At 47.7% G+C, this 25,496-nt stretch overlaps 1 protein-coding gene across 1 annotated transcript in view; it reads right to left on the minus strand.

The window, feature by feature from the left end:
* Positions 1–3,508: 3,508 nt before the first annotated feature.
* FREM1 (FRAS1 related extracellular matrix 1) overlaps positions 3,509–25,496 on the minus strand; it is a 204,023-nt gene continuing 182,035 nt past the window's right edge. The window contains exons 35-37 of the mRNA XM_068114049.2: positions 5,523–5,638; positions 5,190–5,275; positions 3,509–4,906 (exon numbers count right to left, since the gene is read on the minus strand). Of these exons, the coding sequence (XP_067970150.2) occupies positions 4,602–4,906; positions 5,190–5,275; positions 5,523–5,638 (507 nt within the window). The 3' untranslated portion in view covers positions 3,509–4,601. The remainder of the gene's footprint in view (positions 4,907–5,189; positions 5,276–5,522; positions 5,639–25,496) is intronic.

A 25,496-nucleotide genomic window follows, 5' to 3' on the forward strand; every position in this document is an offset into this window, starting at 1 on the left:
CCAGGTTCATTCATTTCCAGCTTTATCACCTGGACAATCCTCCCCATATCTATTCTGGCTGATCCTTCCAACCCCGACTCGAAGTGACCGGAATTCTCACCTGAAGTCTTTCAAGAAGATTCTACATTCAAAAGCCTGGTGGAAGCCAGTATTACACGTTATCTTTATTCAACCGAGTACCTGTGTAAAGTAGGTACAATTAGAATGCAAGTACGTCTATAAAGTATGTCCTATTTTTAAAAAATCGTGCACGTCTATAAAGTACAGACTATTAGAATGTGGATATGTCTATAAAGTACATACTATTAGAATATGGGTATGTCTATAAAGGATGTACTATGAAGAATGTGAGTACGTATATAAAGTACATACTATTAGAATATGAATATGTCTATAAAGTACATACTATTAGAATATGGGTATGTCTATAAAGTACATACTATTAGAATATGAATATGTCTATAAAGTACATACTATTAGAATGTGGATATGTCTATAAAGGATGTACTATGAAGAATGTGAGTACGTATATAAAGTACATACTATTAGAATATGAATATGTCTATAAAGTACATACTATTAGAATATGGGTATGTCTATAAAGTACATACTATTAGAATATGAATATGTCTATAAAGTACATACTATTAGAATATGGGTATGTCTATAAAGGATGTACTATTAGAATGTGGATATGTCTATAAAGGATGTACTATGAAGAATGTGAGTACGTATATAAAGTACATACTATTAGAATGTGGATAGGTCTATAAAGGATGTACTATGACGAATGTGAGTACGTATATAAAGTACATACTATTAGAATGTGGATATGTCTATAAAGGATGTACTATGAAGAATGTGAGTACGTATATAAAGTACATACTATTAGAATGTGGATAGGTCTATAAAGGATGTACTATGAAGAATGTGAGTACGTATATAAAGTACATACTATTAGAATGTGGGTATGTCTATAAAGGATGTACTATGACGAATGTGAATACGTATATAAAGTACATACTATTAGAATGTGGATATGTCTATAAAGGATGTACTATGAAGAATGTGAGTACGTATATAAAGTACATACTATTAGAATGTGGATAGGTCTATAAAGGATGTACTATGACGAATGTGAGTACGTCTATAAAGTGCATACTATTAGAATGTGGGTATGTCTATAAAGGATGTACTATGAAGAATGTGAGTACGTATATAAAGTACATACCATTAGAATGTGGATAGGTCTATAAAGGATGTACGATGAAGAATGTGAGTACGTATATAAAGTACGTGTATTAATTAATAACGAGAGTGCATCGATAAAGTACATAATATTAGAACGTGCATACGTCTAGATAGTGCGGAACATGACAATGTCTATAAAATACATACGATTGCACACACCGCACAAAACAAGTCCTGGCAAGGTTTTGCAATCCCTGTTTGTTGTACACCTCTCCTTTCTTATTCCATTTCCAGGTGCTGAATGATGTCATCGCTGGGTTCTGAAGGGGGCCTGGCGATGACGTGCGCCAGATGGGAGTACTCAGTTGGCAAAAACGCTATTTCTATTTTTAGATGAATCAATTAATTGATTAATTTTTTTATTATCATCCATTCATTAATCACTTATTTATTTTCTTTCTCACCTGGACAATATCTCAGGCACCTTTTGAGTTAGGAAACTGATATTCTAACACGACAGTGACCAGGTGATGTGGCTACAAATGATATTTTTTTTTTTTTTTTTTTTTTTTTGTATACAAGATCGAGGCTCGTGAAAGAGCGAACATTAATCACACAGAAAGACAAACAGACAAACAAAACAAATAACATCGGGAGCGGTAGACAAGATGGGGAGAGAGGGGGAAGGACACAAACACAACATTTGAGAGCAGGGACCGAAAGACATGGAGACATCGAGAGAACTGTGGGAGGGAGAGGGCCTTGGGGCGGAGGCATGGGAAGGGGGGGGGGGGGTGGGAGAGGTATAAAACATATGGACACTGCCAAGACTTCCAGGAAAGAAGTTGGAATTTCAAACAAGGTGGATCTGGGGTGAATTAGTGGGGGTAGAAAAGATCAAGGTTTTGGATGGGGGAAGATAAGAGATGGTGGTGAACAGCTGTTTTGAAGACCTGGAGGGAGGAGTGTGATTGAAGTGAGTGTGGGAGTTTGTTCCAGAGGCGGGAGAAAAGAGGAATGAAAGAGTGAAGGTGAGCAGAGAGCCGAGATTTCGGCAGTTTAACCATCAGAGGGTGGCTGGCAGATCTTGTGCGACCTGTAGGAATATTTGGGGGACAGAGCACAGAGAGAGCTGGGGGAGCAAGGCCGGAGAGGAGTCGGTAGAAGACAGAAAGACCACCTACCTGCCTGCGGTGAGTGAGTGAAAGGCCCTCAGAGATAGCTTCATCGCGGGAGATTCCAATGATTCTGAAAGCTTTGGATTCAACAGCGTGAAGCCGAGCCAGGTGTGAGGCAGGAGCACCAGCCCATAGGGGAGAACAGTATTCCATTGAGCTGCGGATGAAAGACTTGTATGTGGTGAGGAGCTCAGGTGTGCCGAGGAAGGACTTCGCACGACGGAGGATGCCCAGTCGGCGACTGGCTTTGGAGGCCAGCTTGGAAATGTGGTTTTCCCAAGAAAGATCATGGCAGATGGTGAGACCCAAAAGCTTGAGCGACAGAACTTCTATATTTTGGATTTATTGATTAATCTATTAATCAATTAATTATTGATTACTCATTAATTATGTATTTTTTCCAATTAATTAATTAATTTTCAAAAGTTACAGCTTTGGATGAAACACTGGTGGTTGAGGTATCCTATTAGCCAATTGATTAAGAAATATTAATTTGATGGTAAAATTAAGATTTACGATTATTATTTATTTATTTTAATTACGCAATTGATCAATCAATACTTATTTTACACATCTCCCTCCCAATACCGTCTCTATGTGCTCTATGGGGCCAAAGGCGGCCTGGCAATGCCGTGTGCTGGAGGATATGTTATTTATTTATTTGACATGGGGGTGGTGTACTTTGAATGTATCTGTACTCGTTTTCTATTTTTTTTTTGGTAAATGTGATTATCATCATTTCGTATGCAGCCTGTGGCTGCTGGTTGCATCATTGATGGGAGCCTGGGCTGTGCTGCTAATGTAGTGCCCTCTTACCAGTAAGACGGTACTCATTTTGTGGGCTTCGGAAGGTTGCTGAGTCGACCCACCTGGTGTTATTTGGACGGGAGCTCAAACTCAAGATCCCAAGGCCTCAAGCCAGCCACTTTAACAATTAAGATTAAGCCAACACCAGTCTTGTTACATGATTGCATGTTAATAATGAAAAGTAGTATTTCTAATCATTCAATTCCTCTGTGAAATTGACACCTGATTTTTAGCTTTGGGGGGGGGGGGGGGGCAGGAGGAACAGGTGTTCGCTGTGATATTTTCGTACTTGTCATTCAATATTTGAGATTAAGGTACAAATTGAATCCATGCAAGTCCAACCAACATGGTTTATTCAACTAAACGATAGAACAGAGGCCAGAAAAGGGGGGAGGTGAGGTGCTTGTGGGTGGGTGGATAAATTATACGAACATTGTTTTTCCTGCAAAGAATAAATAAAAAAACGTGCAGATGGACAAAGGAGAGACGATGAAAAGAACAAGGGATAGTGAGTGAAGGCTTTAGAGTCTGTTTGGCAAAACCCAATCACACCAATGTTAACGATGTGGTTATTTATGACGTTGAACAAATAAACCAATGTGAGCAGACGCTGATGTAAAAACTGGGGATAAATCAGGATGAGCTTTAGTTAGGACAGTTGTAAACAAAAAGCGTTTTTTTATTTGTATTTCGATGTACCCTCCTGATTTTTACACAGCGTTGGTGCTGCCAAAGCAGTTTCATGGCAGGGGTTATACTGGGTGGTTTGCCATTGCCTTCCATGCAGCAAGCAACTACTGAAATCCTTTGAAATGCTGAGCGTCAAGCAAGGAAGCAGCACCAACCATTTTATAAATCTAGTGCATGAGGTTTCAACCACCGACCTCACAAACACAGAGCGGACGCTCTAAAAATTACACCTCTGGGTCTGGGCAGTAACATTCAGTATGAAGTTGTCTTAATTTCGGTCTCACTTAATGTCGGTCTCACTTATGACCCGGTCAGACTGTTTCCGGTCCATTGTGGGTCGACTACGGAATTATTATAGAAAACAGCGTAATACCATGACTCGTAGGGCAGCCTGTGGGTGAGGTCCTTTGGTGCATTGGCAGTATCTTGGAGGCCACCATGGGAAGGTGACCACCATGAACACCAAGTTCAATAAGGGCAGCAATTTGAAATTTGGCCAGGGGTGCCAGCACACAACTGCCATTGCCCATGGTGCACAATGTCCACCAACAGCAAATGGTGGCAAGCGGGTCCGGATATCATCATTCCATCCAATAAATGAAAAATTCTACACACAACACCCTGCTTCTGAAACTGCAATGTGACATATTTATTGAAAAAAAAAAGGGTCTTGTATATAGTGTTCAGACCGAAGGCAGTGGTGATGCGAAGGTGATCAAGTAACAGTTCTTAGGCTTATTGCACTGGTCGTGAGCAAATATAAGGATGGATATGTGCCCGGCGGCATGATCGGACAACCCACCGACCTTCGTGATAGACCAATGCACAGAAAGAGTTGCCGCGGTTTTCCTGGCGGCGCACCCAAGGCCGAGGACCGAAAGAGTCCGCATCATCTATTGTGGAGGATGGAGTCCGGTGGTTGCGCCGAGAAAGCGGAAGTCGACGAGCGCGCTTGGTGGAGCGATCCCAATTGGTGAAGGAGACCGGATCTCCATTTGCCCATTTCCATCTGCCTCGACCACCATGGCGATCATTCAAGCCTGTAAATAATAGCAACAGTAGAGTAACAACAATGTTAGCCATCTGTAGCTTTTGGCTCAGGAAATGTCAAATGAAAAGGACTTTCTGCGATTGCTGGCTGTGTTTTCCTCTCGCTAATCGTTTTGCTTTCCTTTCTCCTCCGCTGCCATGCACGTGACAGCCTCTTGGCATCACCCAATGAAACCCCTTTTGAATGGGGTGCTAAAAGTTTCCAATGGCGTACACGCCCTCCCAGGCGATCGCTGAAAAGCCAGGATTCTGCGAGCAGGCTCGTTAACTCACCGATCCAGAAGGGCCGACAGCCTCCGAAGTCCCAGAGCCATTGCATTTGTATCCTTGAGGACACACTGGTCAAGTTACTGTGATAACTGCAAACAAAGACAGTGTATTTGTAAAAATGGACACGCACTCATCTCTCAAAGGGTGCGGTGAACCAGTAATACAAAAGGGTAATTTGCTTTTATTGTATTTCAAAGAAAATAGTCCCTACAGTTAATCGAACTTTGATCGTTAATCGTCATTCCACAATGGAAATTATTTGTGAGCAGATACATAGACAAAGGGGTGCAATCTCATTTAGCAGAGACAGGATGCAGAGGATTCCTGCAGACTCACTCATCACGACAAGTCCTGTAAGCCTTAAACCAGTTCTTGGCAGCCACAGCGCTCAGCAGGAAGCACATGTCTCCATGCTGTGTCCAACCAGAGCTGCAACTCAAGTTTGGCCTCATCTTTGGAAAAGAAAAACACTTTAAAATTGGACTGTGTGTGTGTGTATATATATATTGTTACTGATCGCGGTTTAGGATGTTACTTTGCCGAGCGAAGGCTCCGCGACCGAACAGTTACTCCCCGATTAGAACCCGATTCATCCAGAACTTTGGCCGGATCGCACCGCAGCTATTCAATAGGGAAAAGACAAAGGCGACACGGATGTGAAGAAGAAGAAGATGAAGACAAAAAGGTTGGAAATACTACTAAATTTATTCCTACTATTTACATGCTCAAAGTAACCAAGGAGAAGGAAAGATAATAAAATAATATACAGAAGAATCAGAGACACAGTGCAATTATTAACTTATACAGACTTAATTAACCCAGGGACAAGACAAACAGAACAAACTCATGTACACAAGACGGATGGAAAGGCAGGAGGTGGATGGCTGGAGGGAGAGGAAGGTCCAAGGGGGTCCTGCAGCACAACCGGCGCGTTTAGCAGCCGCCGTTCCTTCACGGCCCTGCTCCAAACCGCCGTTCAGGCCCCCAAGCTGCTGTTGTGGCTGCTGTGGACGTCGCGTGCTTTGCCAGGCCTTGTCCGACTCGTCTGGTCCAAACCCTCAACTCTTTCTTGGTCCGCTCACTCTTTACCACCGACTCCTCACCGCAACCAACGCAACCAACTGACCACCACCACCGACTCCTCACCGCAACCAACGCAACCAACTGACCACCGACTCCACTGACTGACTCCTCACGACTCTCTTGACGACCAACTCACGACTCTTGCGTGCGCGCCTTTTTATAGTGCCTCCGGCGATTAAGCCGCCGGCCTTTTGGACACGCCCATCGGGGTGCTCACCTCGGCCCTGGTTGGTCGCGCGACCCTCTGGCTCCGCCCTTGATGACAACGGGCGGGCACGCCTTTCTTCTCCGATTCGAGCACATGTTCAATGGTGGTTTTGGAGGGGAGGTAATTGGGAATCGAGGCTTGGCAATGACGAAAGGGGATGTAAAAGGAAATGGAGATTTTGGGGATGGGAATGAAAGGGGATCTATTCTCTTTCACTGGTGCAATGGAGTACTTCAATTAATGGGAGACACAGCCTTACTCTAAAATACAGAATAAGAGATAACTATCAAACAGGGGTATTCTATTATTTGGCTGACGTGTATGCTTGTGGACTAATTATGGGATGCCCTTTCACCTTTACACAGCTCCAGAGGTAGGGGGCGCAGAATAAACAATAATAATAATAATACAGCACACAATCAAAAAAATACAGTCCTCATCTCCGCAACACTGCACCCTCCTCCTCTTAGGCAAGCCCCGGGCCTACAACTTTTATTTAGTGTGACACGTAGGTGTAGTTCCCTCTACTTTTAACCTGACCCTGAGTGCGACAGTTTTAAAACATAAATAAATGTGTCCCGCTGCTCCATTGCACCCTGCCTAACAGACTTACGCCCACAGTTAACCGAATCGCGGAATGGTCTTCAAACTATACACTGACGGTGGGGAGCATTATTTACAATGACGCTATTTTTATTTACAAAACTAACCCAGGACCTGTGATTGTTCTTTCTGGGGGGGAGACAGTCTGCTCTGCATCAATGCACCATGAAAGCACCCAAAAACGCACCAATACACACCCTCAAGCACCAATCGGTGCAGTCACCATAGTTCAAGAAAATAAAACCAACAACCCCTAACCCTGCAGGTGATCTCTTGCTCTTCGGCTCCCTCTGCTGGTTATTATTATTTGGTCTTCCAGATGTTGTCATTCTCCCCTTGCTGGCGGCCTATTTGCAATAAAAGAATGCACCTAACGTGTCCGTTTTTATTTTATTTATGGCCCACAGGGGCCGACTACGTGTGGTTCACCTGTGGGGCATCGGTGCCCTGTGGCCAAGGTCCGCCAGCAAGATTTCGGGCCCTCATGGCCGGTTCCAGCAGAGGGGCCATGCCCCAACCCATGGGGTCCATAAGTGGTGCTCGGCCACAGACATGTGGTCCATAATGTGGTGCATCGATGCAGACAGCTGGTTCTGGGAATTTCGGGCGCACAATGGCCGACCCACGCACGCTCCCCTCGGCGCCCAATGGCGCACAGGTCATGTGGGAGACAAAAGGGGAAAGACAAATGAGCGAGTGGTAAGGTCACAAGGGTACACATCAATAAGGCAATGCAAGGCGAAATGCGTACGGAGGGCGAAGTGAGAAAGCTCGTCCCTACCGTACGTCACCCCCCTGTCACCTACACTACCCTTGCCCTTACCCCATATGTACAAAAATCTACACATTACCAATCCGTCGCTACCGTCACGTCTTCCCCTTATTTCCCCTATACCAAATTCGTCGCCACAATCCCTCTACTTCAAAATTTGCCATCACCAAATTCATCATCAATCCTCATAAGGAGGAAGAGATGGAACATCAAAGCACAATGTCACACCCACGTCATGATGCGTCTCACAATCCAAACATTTGCATCATAAAAAATAATCAAACATGGCATGGTGTGGAGTTCCTGTCACCTCAGGTGAGTGGATGCAGATGGTGCGAGGAGATCCTTCATCCTCACTATCCTCTAAATGATTTTAACACACTTTACACTACCCGGGGTCTTTCCCTGCCAATCCATTGGCCAACTTACACTATGGGTTCTAAAAACCAATTCCCATTGACCAAACTGTGGTGCTTCTCAATTTGGGGTCTCACTCCCCCGATTCATCTCCCGGTGCCCTCGCACAATTTCTGGGCTGTGACGTGTAGCTCTCCCAGCAGGTCTACCCACCTGCACACCTCCACCACTGTCGTTGCCACCCGAGCTTACCTAGCTCCTCACCCTAACCTAACTAACTGGGGAAGACCCCTCCTGGCTCTGTCACCCCACTCGGTGCCCTCTGGCACTGGGCTACCCGGGTCCGTCCTCCGGATCCTCGGGCCCCATCCACAACAACTACTACCGGCTCCCAGAGCCCACCTGCGGCCTCACCTGGCCGACATCCTCACAGTGGTGGAGTGCCCAACCAACTACACACACTAACAGGCTACACGCCCAGCCATTTCCACAACACTAATGCACCCATCCAAAGCCCATTCTTTCACCCGCACCACAGATGCCAATATCCAACCACAATTTACCTATACCCTCTACCTAACACTTACACTACCCGCCCCGGGTATTCGTGATGGGGGTCCATTCTTCCCCCATTCACACCATCCACTCCACTCCACAATTTCCACCATACTCACTCCACGACCATCCATTCCAATACTCCATTTATTCCACACTACCATTCTCCATACCTGCTGTTGCACACCTGTGCCCTCACACCTGGTGCCACCTGCACCCTCCTTTCTTCCTGGACCATTTGGTCATCACAATACCCATCATCATCACTCACTCATACACTGCTCCACACACCTGTTCAGTTGCACACCTGTGCAATCACACCTGTTCAATCTTCAAACACACGGCATCATCTCAGCTAACTACTCCCCTCTGAAACTTGCGCTTCCCAGTCGTCCCTTTAAACTATTGCGCTCCCACGTCATTATCATCCACACTAATCTACCTGCGTCCCCACTACAGGTATCAGTCACTAACTAAACCTTAACGTTACCTAAGGTCATCTTCGCTAGATCCCTACACACGATATATCCTAACCCACCCGGGCTAGTTTTCACTGCCATACACCCCATAAACTATAGCGCATTTGCCCCACTTGTGAGGGATGGTGTATTTTCCATCCCTCCACATCGGGGAGGTCCTATCAATTTCGCTCGTCCAAATCCAACAAATCAAAAATTTGCCATTTACCGCTAATCACCGTACCCATCATCAAATTTTGCTTTTTTCTAATTTCGGGGCCAAAACACTATCCTCATCACCCGTCTACTTATTAGATCCTCTCGGTGCGCCAATTCCCTTCTAAAGCTCGGCTTCGTACAGCCGAGCAATGAATACGGGTTCTTTGGTGCCGGCGGCTGGATGCGTCCGGCACTCGGTGCAGGGACGGGGGCTTACCCGGGCCGAGATCCCACGCACCACCTCGGCGTGGAGCCATCCAATGTCCCGATCTCGACCTGCCGGCACGTCTCAATAAAAAGTGGTCGCCATGACGACCCTTCCTATCGGGCTGCCCGCTCCGCCTAGTGGAGCCCGGACGCGGCCGTTCCAAGCGAGGCCCAGCGTGGATCGCGTACGGCGGTCCTATCGAACCCGCCGCGGCTCGGATCCCCGCTGGTTCTCGCGGCACGCGAAGCCCGGCACGCACCGAGGGCCCGATTCGGCTATAAGTCGCTCTAACCGCTAACCCGGTTACCGTCGATGCCTCACCTGGATGCTTACATGCATACGCTACCCCTTTCTTGCTCATACCTCCAGCTGTTCCCATGCTCCTCGTACCTTTCCTTACACACCTCGGTACACTCATTCCGCTCACAGACTTGGTCACACACCTGACCACCGAACACCTTGGCACACATTCGTCGCTCGCACACCTCACCAACACACCTCTTCGCGCCCCCTCCTCGGTCACCTCCTCTGTGACAATCACAGGTGTGCTTTCATTCGCACACCCAACCACGTGCCTCACGACCAACTCAAGTGTGCATTCCCACACACGCTCTACCATTCCAGGTGTGCATCCTTCCATTCCAGGTGTACATCCTCGCTCACCTGTCACAACCAACTCACGCTCCGTGTCACTCTCACTACTCTCACCTCCATTCTCGGTCACGCACTCACCCTTACTCTCGACAGCGCACTCTTTCCCCATGCACCTGTCCGTTACACACCTTTCTCGTGCACACTCTTGCGCACACCCTCCCGTTACTTCCTCTGTAACACTCACCACTGGCGTGCATTCTCCCTCACTCTTGACAGCGCACTCTTTCCCCATGCACCTGTCCGTTACACACCTTTCTCGCGCATCCTCTTGCGCACACTCTTTCATTACTTCCTCCGTAACACTTACCACACCGCGCTTCCATGTACCCCCTCGCACACGCGCTACGACCGACTCACTCTCGACAGCACACTCACTGGTCGGCGCGCACTTTTTCCTCACACACCCCATGGTCGGACATTCTCGCACACCTCTTTTTTCGCACACCAGACCTGTCGCACACTTCACCAACGGCCTCTCACGAACACCCGGATCCAAACCAATCCCCAAGCCGACTGAAGCTTTCCTCACATCATATACATTGCCGAATATTTCGCCACTCACCTTGGCACCTCGTCTCCGCACCTCCTTTGCCACCTGCAAACTCTTTATTTGGTTAGTGAGCAGCACATTATGAGTTGAGCACCGACCTTGTACCAATTCCATTACCTCCTCCTGGATTTCTCTCTTAGTTTCTGTCCGTCCCTTCTTAATTTCACTCACCTCTTCTTCCACTTCCTCTAATTTTTGCTTCACCTCTTTTATTTCCCGGTGCGTCTCCTCAAGTTCGTCCTCTAAGGCTACCGTGACCGTCTCTATGTGCATCCTCACCTGCCGGTACTTTGTCTCCATTATCTCTGTCACCTCGTCCACCCTCATTGTCAGTTCCTCCCGTACCATCCGACATTGCCTCTGTGTCGCTATTAATTCGTTTTTAATTTCTTTTTGTGTCGCCTTTAACCCTCCTAGTACCGCAGTGTTCTTTTGAACCTGCTCCACTAGTTCTTTTTGTCCCTCCGTCAGCTGTTCCACCTCCTCCGTCAGATCTTCTATTCCCCCTTGTAACCTAGCCGTATTATTTCTCACCTCTTTCTCCATACGCTTCTCACCTCGCTTTACCTCCTCGCGTAGCCCCGAGACCTCCTCACCCACACCTCGTCGTATCTCCTCTTTCATCTCCTCCATCTCCTTTGTAGATGCCACCCTCATCTGTCCCAATTCATCCCTCTGAGCATCCAGTTTGGTTTCTACCCCGATTCTCACCTCCTCTATCTGGTTCCCCATCTGTTCGATTTCCCGGGCGGATTGCTCCCCTATTTCCCGCAATTTGTGTTCCATCCTATTTTCTAACCCCATTAACCCATTTTTCACCTCTTTTATCCCATTGTCTAACTCTAACCCCTCAAATTTCTTGTCTAATTCCTCACCGGTACCCCTCGCTTCGTCCCTCATTACCCCCAATTGCTCACTCTGAGCCCTCGCTTCGTTCCTTATTTGCTCACCCATTCTGGCTTCCAATCGCTCACTATCAGCCCTCCTTCTGTCTTCCATTTTTTCACTATCAGCCCTCCTTCTGTCTTCCATTTTTTCACTATTAGCCCTTATTCTGTTTTCCATTTGTTCCATACTGTCGTTTTTTTTCTGCATTTCCACCATGAATTGGGCCATGAAGGCTTGTATTTGGGCCGCGCTCATTGGTTCCGCGACCGTGGCCCCCTCAACCACGTGCGCGAGAGCGCCATTTTGTGCGTCTGAAACCTCCGCAACCACATTGCCATTTTTCTCCTCCTCCCTTTCCTCCACATACATTTCCCCGAGGTCCTGGGTCGATTCCACCCCGTCTATCTCTCCCACCGGCATCCCGTCGCCTTGACCAGCCATGGCGCGATTTAAAAATTCGGGTTTTGCTTTAAAACAAAACAAATTTCGTCCGCTCCAAATTTTGACCAAATTTTTTCTAGATGTTTTAAAAATTTGGTTCGGGCCCCGAATCTCACTCCCAGACACCAATTGTTACTGATCGTGGTTTAGGATGTTACTTTGCCGAGCGAAGGCTCCGCGACCGAACAGTTACTCCCCGATTAGAACCCGATTCACCCAGAACTTTGGCCGGATCGCACCGCAGCTATTCAATAGGGAAAAGACAAAGGCGACACGGATGTGAAGAAGAAGAAGAAGAAGACAAAAAGGTTGGAAATACTACTAAATTTATTCCTACTATTTACATGCTCAAAGTAACCAAGGAGAAGGAAAGATAATAAAATAATATACAGAAGAATCAGAGACACAGTGCAATTATTAACTTATACAGACTTAATTAACCCAGGGACAAGACAAACAGAACAAACTCACGTACACAAGACGGATGGAAAGGCAGGAGGTGGATGGCTGGAGGGAGAGGAAGGTCCAAGGGGGTCCTGCAGCACAACCGGCGCGTTTAGCAGCCGCCATTCCTTCACGGCCCTGCTCCAAACCGCCGTTCAGGCCCCCAAGCTGCTGTTGTGGCTGCTGTGGACGTCGCGTGCTTTGCCAGGCCTTGTCCGACTCGTCTGGTCCAAACCCTCAACTCTTTCTTGGTCCGCTCACTCTTTACCACCGACTCCTCACCGCAACCAACGCAACCAACTGACCACCACCACCGACTCCTCACCGCAACCAACGCAACCAACTGACCACCGACTCCACTGACTGACTCCTCACGACTCTCTTGACGACCAACTCACGACTCTTGCGTGCGCGCCTTTTTATAGCGTCTCCGGCGATTAAGCCGCCGGCCTTTTGGACACGCCCATCGGGGTGCTCACCTCGGCCCTGGTTGGTCGCGCGACCCTCTGGCTCCGCCCTTGATGACAACGGGCGGGCACGCCTTTCTTCTCCGATTCGAGCACATGTTCAATGGTGGTTTTGGAGGGGAGGTAATTGAGAATCGAGGCTTGGCAATGACGAAAGGGGATGTAAAAGGAAATGGAGATTTTGGGGATGGGAATGAAAGGGGATCTATTCTCTTTCACTGGTGCAATGGAGTACTTCAATTAATGGGAGACACAGCCTTACTCTAAAACACAGAATAAGAGATAACTATCAACCAGGGGTATTCTATTATTTGGCTGACGTGTATGCTTGTGGACTAATTATGGGATGCCCTTTCACCTTTACACAGCTCCGGAGGTAGGGGGGCGCAGAATAAACAATAATAATAATAATACAGCACACAATCAAAAAAATACAGTCCTCATCTCCCCAACAATATATATATATATATATATATATATATATATATATATATATATATATATATATATATATATATTGTTGTGGTTTTGAGAGCCCCTCACTTTGTAAATAAATAATCACTTCTTGTAAATATTCCATCATTTAAAAGGTCAAAGGTCGCACCCATAGTTAGGCCATATGCAACACGTAGGACACCATATGACTGTCAGTTATTTCCTTAGTACGTGTTTCAGATAAGGATCTGTTCCCAATAGTTGAATCTGCGTTGCATTAATCAAATAAGATAGGCCCCATTCCGTCCATTTTGCCAGTCTCTCTCTCCAATTGTGTTACGCGCCTCTGCTTCCCCAGCAGCGTTCGCTGCCTCGCTCCAAACGCCATTCTGCACGCGGTCAAGCTTGGAGAAGAAGGGGGCAGAGCGCCAAGAACGAGGCGTGGCCCTGTCAACGAGCCGTCAAGTGCGGAGCCGGTGAGCCCTCGCTATCCAACCAGGGCTGAGGTGAGCTCACTGGTGGGTGTGTCTCTATGAAGCGCGCATTGATTTCAAAGCGCGTTATATAAGCGCAAGCGCGAGGACTGCTTTCAGGACTGCGTGGGGAGAGCTCAAATATCACGAACTGCGCAGGGGACCGTTGCTATTGGGAGAACTGCAGACTGCGTGAGCGAGGACATTCTAATAAGAACTGCGCAGGGAACCCTCGTGTGATACGAACTGCCGTTTGATATGGACCGTGCAGGAGAGAGAGAGAGCGTTTGGCACGCTAGACGTATGCAGCAGTCCAGCCCCTCGCATATGTAAGGTCCGGTCGCGCGCCAACGATACGCGAAGCTGCCTGCCGTTCTTCGCCCACGGACCCGGAGCCTGGACCGGAGCCGGATACCATCGCCTGGAACCATCTGACTGGACCTCCCCCCCCCCCTGCCAGATGCCATCCCATGTGAGCCTGTCTGTTTGTCCGGGGTTGTAAGTAAGACTGTATAGTTAAGCTTGCCCTGTGTCCTTTTGCTCTACTTCTTCTTGTACATTCTTTCCCTTTCCTCTTCTTCTTGGTTGTTAATAAATTCACCTGTTCTTTCTTGGTTTTTCCCTAATCCGATCACCTCCGTCTTTTCTTTCAATTGAGTACCTGTGGCACGATTTCGGAACCGCTTAGAATCGGGTTTAGTATTTGTTGACGGCCCGAGTCGCGGCTCGCTTCGCTTGGCGTATCCATTAACGCTGTGGCTCGGGTGGGAGTTATCTCCTCACTTTACGGCCGGTGGTAGTACTTAGGTAATAAGACTAATTGGGCGTACAACCCTACTTACCACCGACCGGAAGTGACGTCATAATTTCCAGGATTGGGGGATGGCCAGCTTAAAAGACATGGGGATTAACCCCCCCTTGATAAGGGGAGTGCCGACCCCCGAATCCACAACAATTGGTGTAGTCAGGCAGATAGGTGTATCCATCATAAGAATTGTGGGTTTAGACGTACAAGCATGAACTTTGGCACAGTCATAGATAATAATCTAATGAATAATTCCAGATATGGACCCACCGCGAAAACGTCCTATGGTAGCCATGGCGGCCATTTTACAAAATGGCCGTTTTGACCGCGATTATTTTTTACCGGACGACACAAATGCTTCTTTATGTTCTAATGAAATGACTCTAGATACACATATATGCCATAATTGTATTCTCCAAATGACCACAATTTGCATTTTTGTTGCCAGCAATGTCAATTAACCCACCAAGCACTGTTACGGTAACTTATATTACTAGATAGTTCCAGTTTGATCTTGTTTATACGTCACAATTTTCTCCACCACACTGGCACAAAGCGGTACATTTCAAACTAGCTTGTTTGCACTTGCATCGTCCCTTGCAACCCTTTTTGCATTTACAACAAATCAGCTCCGTTGATGAAATGCTGGCTTCAGGAAGCATGGACCACAGGGGTTTCCAGTTGTGGGGATCGATCCATCCCCAATCCCCAGGTGAGGGCAGATCCATAACAACCTTGAGCATGTTTCCCCAGCAGTGGCCACCCGTGTACACAGCCCTCTTGATTTGTTGTACCAGGGCTCCTCTGGTAGGGGGAATAGCTTGCATGGCTCGTCCTTTCTTCGTGAAGAGTGCCTGTCGAGCTTCGTCTATGTTGACGAGATTGCTGGTGCGATCGTAGAGAAGAATGGTGAACCGCTCGAGCACTGCCACAACGTCATCAGAGATGTCTGCTGTCCCCGTGGAGAGATGAACTAACGCTGGCATCAATTCGTCAAATACTTTCCAGGTATCCCAGGCTGTATTCTTGCCCCGTGTATTAAATTACGAGACTGTGTCACACCCTGGGTATGCATGGAACATCGGGAGGGCCTGTGACTTATCTGGTCCGAGGAATGCTGCAATTTCATGTGCTGGAATATACCTGAAGTGCTGGCCTGTCCCAAAGGCCACCCAAAGCTCCTGGATTTTGAGTTTGGTTGTTGCTGCCACAGCCAATACCACTATATCTGTATCCACCGTACGCAGAAGAATTTTCTGAAATCCATCACGGACTGCATCCGCGAGATGTATCATCATTCGTGTATCAGCCTCCTCATGGTCACATGGGGCAAGATGACTGGTGTCGCGTGCGGGAATGCACGTCACATCTGAACCATCCGTGGTGACTATCTGCTTATCTGATACAAGATGTGTGATGTGTTTTGTCAAGAAGGCAAACAGTTCTGTTTTGTTTGCATCAATTCTCAGGAACTGCTGCCAATTTCCTGGAAGAACAGTGGATCCATCAATTCTCCTTCGAATGCCTTTCCCACGTTTGTCCCTGGCTTGAGATTTCAGGCTGTTGTCACGGTACTGGTCCCAGACTATATCCACACGACAGGCTCTTTGCAAGTGACCTTGTATGTGTGGCAAGAATACTTTCAGCGCATAATCATCAAAGGTTTTGGCAGCAACTGGTTTCAGAACGTTCACCAACACTGCCCCGTCAAGGATAGTGACATCAGTACCTGGTTTTGGAGCATCACCTCTGACCTCTGCGCAACTCTCTAGACACACCAATAGATCTGATTTGGTTCCCAGTCGTAACTTCCCAAGCTGAGATAAAGACGGGGGACATGCTTGGTTTTCATGGCGGAAAAATTCTGCAAGATCACCATCTCGTGTTTGAGACGCAATGTAGAGTCTTGAGAATAAAGAGCAGTCACTCTTTAGCGAAGTTACTTGCAAACTTGTCTTGGATTTCTCTCTTGGAGACGATCGACTAAACAATGGGAGTTTATTCTTCTTTATTGGCTCAGTAAGAGGTACGGTTCGCTCCAGTAGACGGTCTGCTACGAAGGTCTTGTACTGTTGCTTACCTATCTCCTCAGCCTGTTGAACAGTAGAAACAACAGTTGGGTCAGCAATGTCTCTTGTGTCCAGCCGCAGCAAGTCTGTACTCTCTTCTAGGAAGTCTGTACTCTCTCGTTTTCGCGGTGGGTCCATATCTGGAATTATTCATTAGACTATTATCTATGACTGTGCCAAATTTCATGCTTGTACGTATAAACCCACAATTGTTACACCTATCTGCCTGACTAGTGTCAGGAGTGGGATTGGACCTGATCCAAATTTTTATACCATCTTAAAAAAAAAAAAAATGCGTCAAAATTTCGAGTGGCCAAATTTTTTATTAAAAACCAAATTATAATCGTGCTATGGATGATCAAGGCGATCGGATGCCGGTGGGGGGAAGTGAGGAGTTAGAGTCAACCCAGGACCCCAGGGAAGAGGTGGGAGTAATGGAGGAGGAAAGCGAAGAAGGTGCGGTAGTGGGGGTTGCAGGTGCACAAAATGGCGGAGCCTCGCACATGGTGACGAGGGCCGCGCCCGCTGCGCAAATGGGGGTGGGCGACATGCAAGCCTTCATGGCGCAGCTCATGAATGAAATGAATAAAATAAATGGTAAATTAGACACCCAAAAGGAAGAGACGAAAGCTCAGAGTGAGCAATTGGGAAGCCAAATTGGGGGGTTAAGAAATGATATGGGAGACCAAATTGGGGGTTGAGGAATGAATTGGGAGGTCAAATTGGGGGCTAGGAAGCAAATTGGGGGGATTCGGAAGCAGATTAGGGGGCAAATTGAAGGACGTGGTTGGCCAAGCCCGAGAAATTAATGAGGGGTTAGCGAGGGGGCAGGCCAGGTATGAAGCAAAGGAATTTGAGAGGGAGAGAGACCGCGAGTTGGGCGGGAAAGGCACACGGGTACGCGACGAAGTAACGCGGCTAGAGGAGCGCGGGAGAAGCGAGTTGGAGCAAAGCGAAGATACGTGGACAGGTATAGAGATCGCGACCCGGGGTATGGGGAAGCCGGCGGCCGCCGAAGTAGAGATTTTGATTTTATTAGCGCCAGCGGTCGACGAGTGAAAAGATATTGAAATTAAAGGAAAAGAAATAATCAAACAAATAGTGGAAATTGGAAAGACAGCGGACGTAGAAAAGCACTCGTGGAAGGAAGAAATGGAAAATGTGCAAAGTCTGTATCGAGACCATGATGCCATGCTTAACCCCAATGAAAGTTTACAGGTGTTGGAGCGAAGAAGAGGAAGCGCCAAGGTAAGCTGGGTGATATATGGTGCTAAGAGGTTTTGCGAGAAAGTGTTCAGCGCAAAAAGAATTTTCGCGCGCTTGGGATCCCAGCGTACCCCAGGCGTTTGTCGGAGGTCCGTGGTGCACTGTGTGAGTAGAAATGGTGCGCGTGTGCGAATGGCGCTGGAGCGCGAGTGTGTTACCGAGGGTGAGAATGGATGCACATCAGAGTGTATGTGTGGGAGTGAGAGTGATACAGAGGGTGAGATGGATATGGATGAGGAGCGTGTGCGAGAATGCACACCTGGGATGGATGTGGAGCATGTGCGGGAGAGCACACCGGAGTGTGTGATTGGGTGTGCGACGAGGGAATGCACACCCGTGGGTAGGTGTGCGCTGAGTGGGTGGATGCAAAAGTGCACACCCGGGAGCGTTACAGAGTACGTAACGGAGGAGAGGTGTGTAACAAAGGAGTGGGCAAGCAGCGAGTGGTGTGCACCTGAGTGTGGAGCGGAAGAGAAGGCAAGAGAAAGTGCAATAACGGAGTGTATGGAGACACCTGGATGTGTGAGTATGGGAAGAGTCGCGTGTGGATGTGAGCATGCGAGTCGGGCATCGACGTTAAACGGGTTAGCGTTTAGGCCGACGTTTAGCCGACGTGAGCTTTCGGGGCGTGGTGCGCTTTGTGTGCTGCGGGGGCCGGCCGGGATCGTAGCCGTGTCGCTCCTGCATGGAGCGCCATGCACGATTCGGGCCGGGCTCCGCCCTGCACGGTCGGTGCTGCGCTTTGCCAGGCAAAGCGGGCGGCCCGGTTCGAGGGGAAGGAGAAGGGTTCAGAGCGGTGCCTCCTTGTGGTGGCGGCGCTCCGGCCGGGCAAGGCTGGGCCATCGCGCTTGGGAGCGCAAGGCCTTGCGCCGAGATGGTGCCTGGAGTCTTGGCCCGACAAAACCTCCTCCCCTGAATCCGAATGCCGGACGGACCCAACCTACAGTAGACCAAACCACCCGAATTCATTGCTCGGCTTTGCGAAGCCGAGCTTTGATGATGTAATGACGCACCGAGAGGCTCAAGTGTAGTTGACTGTGATAGCGATAGTGATGGTAGCAGTAGTGATGGCGAATGGTAGTTTTACCATTCACCTCACCATTTTGGGCAAAGGAGCTATAGTTTATGGGGTGGCTGTGAAAACTAGCCTGGGAGGGTTAGGATATATTGATAGAATTTAGTAATGACCATAGGTGACTTTAGATTTAAGTAGTGACATTTGTACAGGTAGTGGGGACGTAGGTAGAGTAGATGGATGATAATGACGTGGGATGTGCAATAGTATAAGGGATGACAGGGAAGCACTAAGTTAGAGGGAAAACCAGGTAGATTAAATGATGCAGTGTGTTTGTAGTTAGGGTGATGAAATGAGGAATTGGTATGGAAGTTCCTGGTAGTGCTGGTGATGAAATAAGGCAATGGTTTGGAGAAGTGAAAGTGTATTGAGCAGAGTATTGAGGATGGGTGTGATTGTGCATGGACTGATTGACTTGCAAGGTGTGCAAGTGAAGTGCAGGTGTATGGAGAATGGTTGGATGGAATAAATGGTCTGGAATGAATGGTGTGACGTGGGAGTGTGGAATATGTGGAGTGGAGTGTATGGTGCGAAGGAGTGGATGGGGGAAGGATGGACCCCTTCACGAATACCCGGGGAGGGTAGTTTAAAAGTAGGTAGAGGGAGTAGGTAAATTGTGGTTGGATATTGACATCTGTGGTGCGAAAGTAGCAGAGTACTGCTTGATGGGTGCATTAGTGGAGTGAAATGGCTGGGCGTGTGGCCTGTTAGTGAGAATGGTTGGTTGGGCACTCCGCCACTGTTAGTCTGTCGGCCAGGTGAGGCCACAGGTAGGCTCTGGGAGCCAGGTTAGAGTCCAGAGTTAGAGTTCAGCGGGGCCCGAGGATCCGGAGGACGGACCCCGGTAGCCCAGTGCCAGAGAGGGCACCGAAGGGGTAAGCGCCAGGGAGGGCCTTCCCCAGGTAGGTTAGGGTGAGGAGCAGGTAAGCTCGGGTGGCAACGTACAGTGGCGGAGGTGTGCAGGTGAGCGGACCTGCTGGTGAGCCACACGACCCAGCCCGGAAATTGTGCGAGGGCACAGGGGGAAAGAATCGGGGGAGTGAGACCCCAAATTGGTTAGCACCACAGTATGGTCAATGGGAATTGGTTTTTTAGAACCACATAGTGTAAGATGGCCAATGGTTTGGCAGGGAAAGACCCCGGGTAGTGTAAACTGAGTTAATGCCATTTAGAATTTAGGTAGGAGAAAATCTCTTCACACCATCCGCATCCACTCACCAAGGTGTTATAACTCCACACCATGATTTTGCAAATGTTTGGATGTAAGACGCATCATGACGTGGGGGGTGCGGGGGGGCATTGTTTATATTCCATCCCTTCCTTCTTGGGAGGGATTGATGATGAATTTGGAACTAGAGGGGATGGGAAGGACAAAACGTAGAGATGGAATTTGTAACTTGTAAATTGTGTAAATACGGGGTAGGGGCAAGGGTAGAATAGGCGACATGGGGGGTGACGAACGATAGGGATGAGCTTTCTTAGCTCGCTCTCCCGCGCCCTTCATGTCTGCATGATCTTGTATTAATGTGTACCCTTGCGCCCTTGCCCGCTGCTTTGCTTGTCCTCCTTCCCCCACTCATGGACTTGTTTTTTTTTTTGGGCCCGGGGGGAGTGCGCAGGTGACCGTAGTTGTGTGCCCGCACCTTCGCTGCCTCCGGCCTGCACTGATGCACCATATGGACCACACTGGCACCACTCATGGACCACACGTTCTGTGGCCTAGCACCACCTTATGGACCACACGTACTGTGGCCTGGCGTCTCTGCTGGGACTGGCCACTGTGGCCAGCGGTATCTGGTTGCGGACCACTGTTCTTAAAGTGGCATCCATGCCATGCAGTGGACCACCTACGTTGGCCCTGCTGGCCCTGAATAATAAAAAGCGGACGCGGGTTGTGCCCATTTTTTAAATTTATAAATAACATCAAGATGAAGAAGATCCATTGACAACCAGAACCAGCGGCCCAGCAGACAAGCAGAGACATCAGAAGACATCATTTTATTATTTTAAAATGTGTGTTTTGTGCATTTTTCTTGATGGTGCTTGATGGTGCTTTTTGGTGCTTTTGGTGCATTTTGTGATTTGGGTGCATATGGTATGGTGCATCGGTGCAGTGCATGGCAATATTTTTCCTCTTTTCAAAAAGATCTTTTTCTCTTCCCACAAAAGACAGGTCCTGCGTAGTAGTTGTAAATAATCAAAATAGTAGTGTTTTTGTAAATAATGCTCCCCACCGGCTAAATGTGTAGTTTCAAAATAATTCCGCAATTCGGTTAGTCTGTGGGCATGAGTCTGTTAGGGAGAATGCAACGCAGCAGGCGGGACATATTTAGTGTTAAAACTGTCACACTCAGGGTGAGGTTAAAAGTAGAGGGTAACCACACCTAAGTGCCACACTAAGTTAAAGATGTTTCGGCCCGGGATGGGCCTGGAGGAAAGGAGGGTGTAGTGTTGTGGTTTTAAGAGCCCCTCACTTTGTAAATAAATAATCACTTCTTGTAAATATTCCATCATTTAAAAGGTCAAAGGTCGCACCCATAGTTAGGCCATATGCAACACGTAGGACACCATAGGACTGTCAGTTATTTCTTTAGTATGTGTTTCAGATAAGGCTGTGTTCCCAATAGTTGAATCTGTGTTGCATTAATTAAATAAGATAGGCCCCATTCCGTCCATTTTGCCAGTCTCTCTCTCCAAATTGTGTTACGCGCCTCTGCTCGCCCAGCAGCGTTCGCTGCCTCGCTCCAAACGCCATTACGCACGCGGTCAAGCTTGGAGAAGAAGGGGGCGGAGCACCAAGAACGAGGCGTGGCCCTGTCAACGAGCCGTCAAGTGCGGAGCCGGTGAGCCCTCGCTATCCAACCAGGGCTGAGGTGAGCTCACTGGTGGGTGTGTCTCTATGAAGCGCGCATTGATTTCAAAGCGCGTTATATAAGCGCAAGCACGAGGACTGCTTTCAGGACTGCGTGGGGAGAGCTCGAATATCACGAACTGCGCAGGGGACTGTTGCTATTGGGAGAACTGCAGACTGCATGAGCGAGGACATTCTAATAAGAACTGGGCAGGGAACCCTCGTGTGATACGAACTGCCGTTTGATACAGACCGTGCAGGAGAGAGAGAGCGTTTGGCCCGCTAGACGTATGCAGCAGTCCAGCCCCTCGCATATGTAAGGTCCGGTCGCGCGCCAACGATACGCGAAGCTGCCTGCCATTCTTCGCCCGCGGACCCGGAGCTGGATCCCATCGCCTAGAACCATCTGCCTGGACCTTCCCCCCCTGCCAGCTGCCATCCCGTGTGAGTCTGTCTGTTTGTCCGGGGTTGTAAGTAAGACTGTAGAGTTAAGCTTGCCCTGTGTCCTTTTGCTCTTCTTCTTCTTGTACATTCTTTCCCTTTCCTCTTCTTCTTGGTTGTTAATAAATTCACCTGTTCTTTCTTAGTTTTTCCCTAATCCGATCGCCTCCGTCTTTTCTTTCAATTGAGTACCTGTGGCACGATTTCGGAACCGCTTGGAATCGGGTTTAGTATTTGTTAACGGCCCGAGTCGTGGCTCGCTTCGCTCGGCGTATCCATTAACGCTGCGGCTCGGGTGGGAGTTATCTCCTCGCTTTACGGCTGGTGGTAGTACTTAGGTAATAAGACTAATTGGGCTTACAACCGGAATTACCACCGACCGGAAGTGACGTCATAATTTCCAGGATTGGGGGATGGCCAGCTTAAAAGACAAGGGTATTAACCCCCCCTTGATAAGGGGAGCGCCGACCCCCGAATCCACAACAATATATATATATATATACAGTCACGTGAAAAAGTAAGTACACCCCATGTAAAGTTTTGACTTTTTCAACATATTTCAACATACAGCTATTTGATCTTCATTTCAACGATATTGAGAGATAAAGGTGATAAAATACAACAAATATCATGAAACATTTACATTTTGTAGTCTGTTGTATAATTTAAATAAACATAAATGCAAATTTCGCATGTGGAAAAAGTATGTACACCCTTGGCTCTTTTCGGTGGTATTGCCCCCTTTGGCAGAAACAACCTCAAGTAGGCGTTTCTCATAACTGTCTCCCAGTCTCTGACATCGACTGGGAGAAATTTTTGCCCACTCCTCCATGCAGAATTCATTCAGCTGTGCGATGTTTAAGGGGTTTCTTGCATGCACAGCTAGTTTCAAATCCCCCCACAACATCTCGATGGGTTTTAGATCCGGGCTTTGACTTGGCCATTCCAGAACCCTCCATTTCATTCTTTTCAGCCATTCCTTGGTGGATTTACTGGTATGTTTAGGGTCATTGTCATGTTGCAAGGTCCACCTTCGGTTAAGCTTCAACTCTCCGACAGATGGCCTCACATTATCCTCAAGCACCCTCTGGTACAATGAAGAATTCATAGTGTATTCTATGATGGTGAGCTGCCCAGGCCCTAACGCAGCAAAGCTGCCCCAAACCATAATATTTTCACCACCATGCTTTACAGTTGGTATCAGGTTCTTGTGGTCAAATGCTGTTTTTGGTTTTCGCCAAACATGTCTTCTGGTACTGTGGCCAAATAGCTCTACCTTTGAATCATCTGTCCAGAGCACATTGTTCCAGAAGTGCTGGTCTTTGCCGAGGTGTTCATTGGCAACTTTAGTCTTGCCCTGATGTTGTTTCTGGACAGCAAAGGTTTCCTCCTGGCACACCTCCCATGTAGATCAAATTTGTGCAGCCTCTTTGTAATGGTAGACTCGTGCACTTTGACATCAACAGTGGCAAGAGCTACCTGTAGGTCCGTTGACGACATTCTGGGCTTCTTAGAGACCTCTTTCAGCATTTTGCGGTCTGCTCTCGGGCTGAACTTGCTGGGGCGGCCTGGTCTGAACATGTTGGCAGTTGTTTGGAATCTTCTCCACTTGTAGATGATCTTCCGGACAGTCGAATGATTGATGTACAAATTGTTTGGAAATCTTTTTAAATCCCTTCCCAGACTCATAGGCATCAATAACCTTCTTTCTGAAGGCCTCAGAGAGATCTTTTGATCTAGGCATGGTGACGCCGCACACTTCAACAACAAAGAGCAAACCAAACGAAATATCTGAGGTTTAAATATGACAGGTTCCTCCAAGATCCTCTCGAACGATGTTCTAATCATTTGCACCTGAGCTGGTGCACCTGATTCTAATTTTAGGTATTTGAAGTAGTGATAAATGTAGGGGTGTACTTACTTTTTCCACATGTGAAATTTGCATTTATGTTTATTTAAATTATACAATGGACTACAAAATGTAAATGTTTCATGATATTTGTTATATTATATCACCTTTATCTATCAATATTGTTGAAATGAAGATCAAATAGCTGTATGTTGAAATATGTTGAAAAAGTCAAAACTTTACATGGGGTTTACTTTTTTTTTCTTTTTTTTTTGTATATTGAATCGAGGCTCGTGAAAGAGCTGACATTTACTTCACAAACAAATCAACCAGACAAACAAAATATATAAAAAGAGGGAGCGGAAGACAAGATGGGGAGAGAAGGGGAAGCACACAAACACTTGGGAGCACACAACATTTGAGAGCAGGCTGATGTGTGGGAGGGAGAGGGTTTGGGGGAGGAGGCGTGGGGGGGGGGGGGGGGGGTGGGAGAAGTATAAAACACAAGGACACCAAGGACTTCCAGGACAGAAGTTGGTATTTCAAAAAAGTGGAATTGGGGTGAAATTAGCGGGGGTAGAAAAGATCAAGGTTTTGGATGGGGGAAGATAAGAGATGGTGGTGAACAGCTGTTTTAAAGACCTGGAGGGTGGAGTGGGATTGACAGAGTGAGGGAGTTTGTTCGAGAGGCGGGAGAAAAGAGGAATGAAGGAGTGAAGGTGAGCAGAGAGTCTTGATTTTGGCAGTTTAACCATAAGAGGGTTGCAGGCAGATCTTGTGCGACCTGTAGGAATATTTGCGGGACAGAGCCCAGAGAGAGCTGGGGGGGGGGGGGGGGGGCAAGGCCAGAGAGGAGTCGGTAGAAGACGGAAAGACCACCAACCTGCCTGCGGTGAGTGAGTGAGAGGCCCTTGTAGTTAGCTTCATCGCGGGAGATTGCAATAATTCTGAATGCTTTGGTTTCAACAGCGTGAAGACGAGCTAGGTCTGAGGCAGGAGCACCAGCCCAGAGGGGAGAGCAGTATTCCATTGAGCTCACCTTGGAATCCAGGCAGATAATTGAAAAATAAATAAATATGGGAAAACAGCTTACAAAATCTTTCACGGGTCTGAAATTCATTCGCAGGTTGATGGAGTAG

This window comes from Myxine glutinosa, chromosome 1, assembly GCF_964187855.1.
Source record: "Myxine glutinosa chromosome 1, kmMyxGlut1.1, whole genome shotgun sequence".
NCBI lineage: Eukaryota > Metazoa > Chordata > Myxini > Myxiniformes > Myxinidae > Myxine > Myxine glutinosa.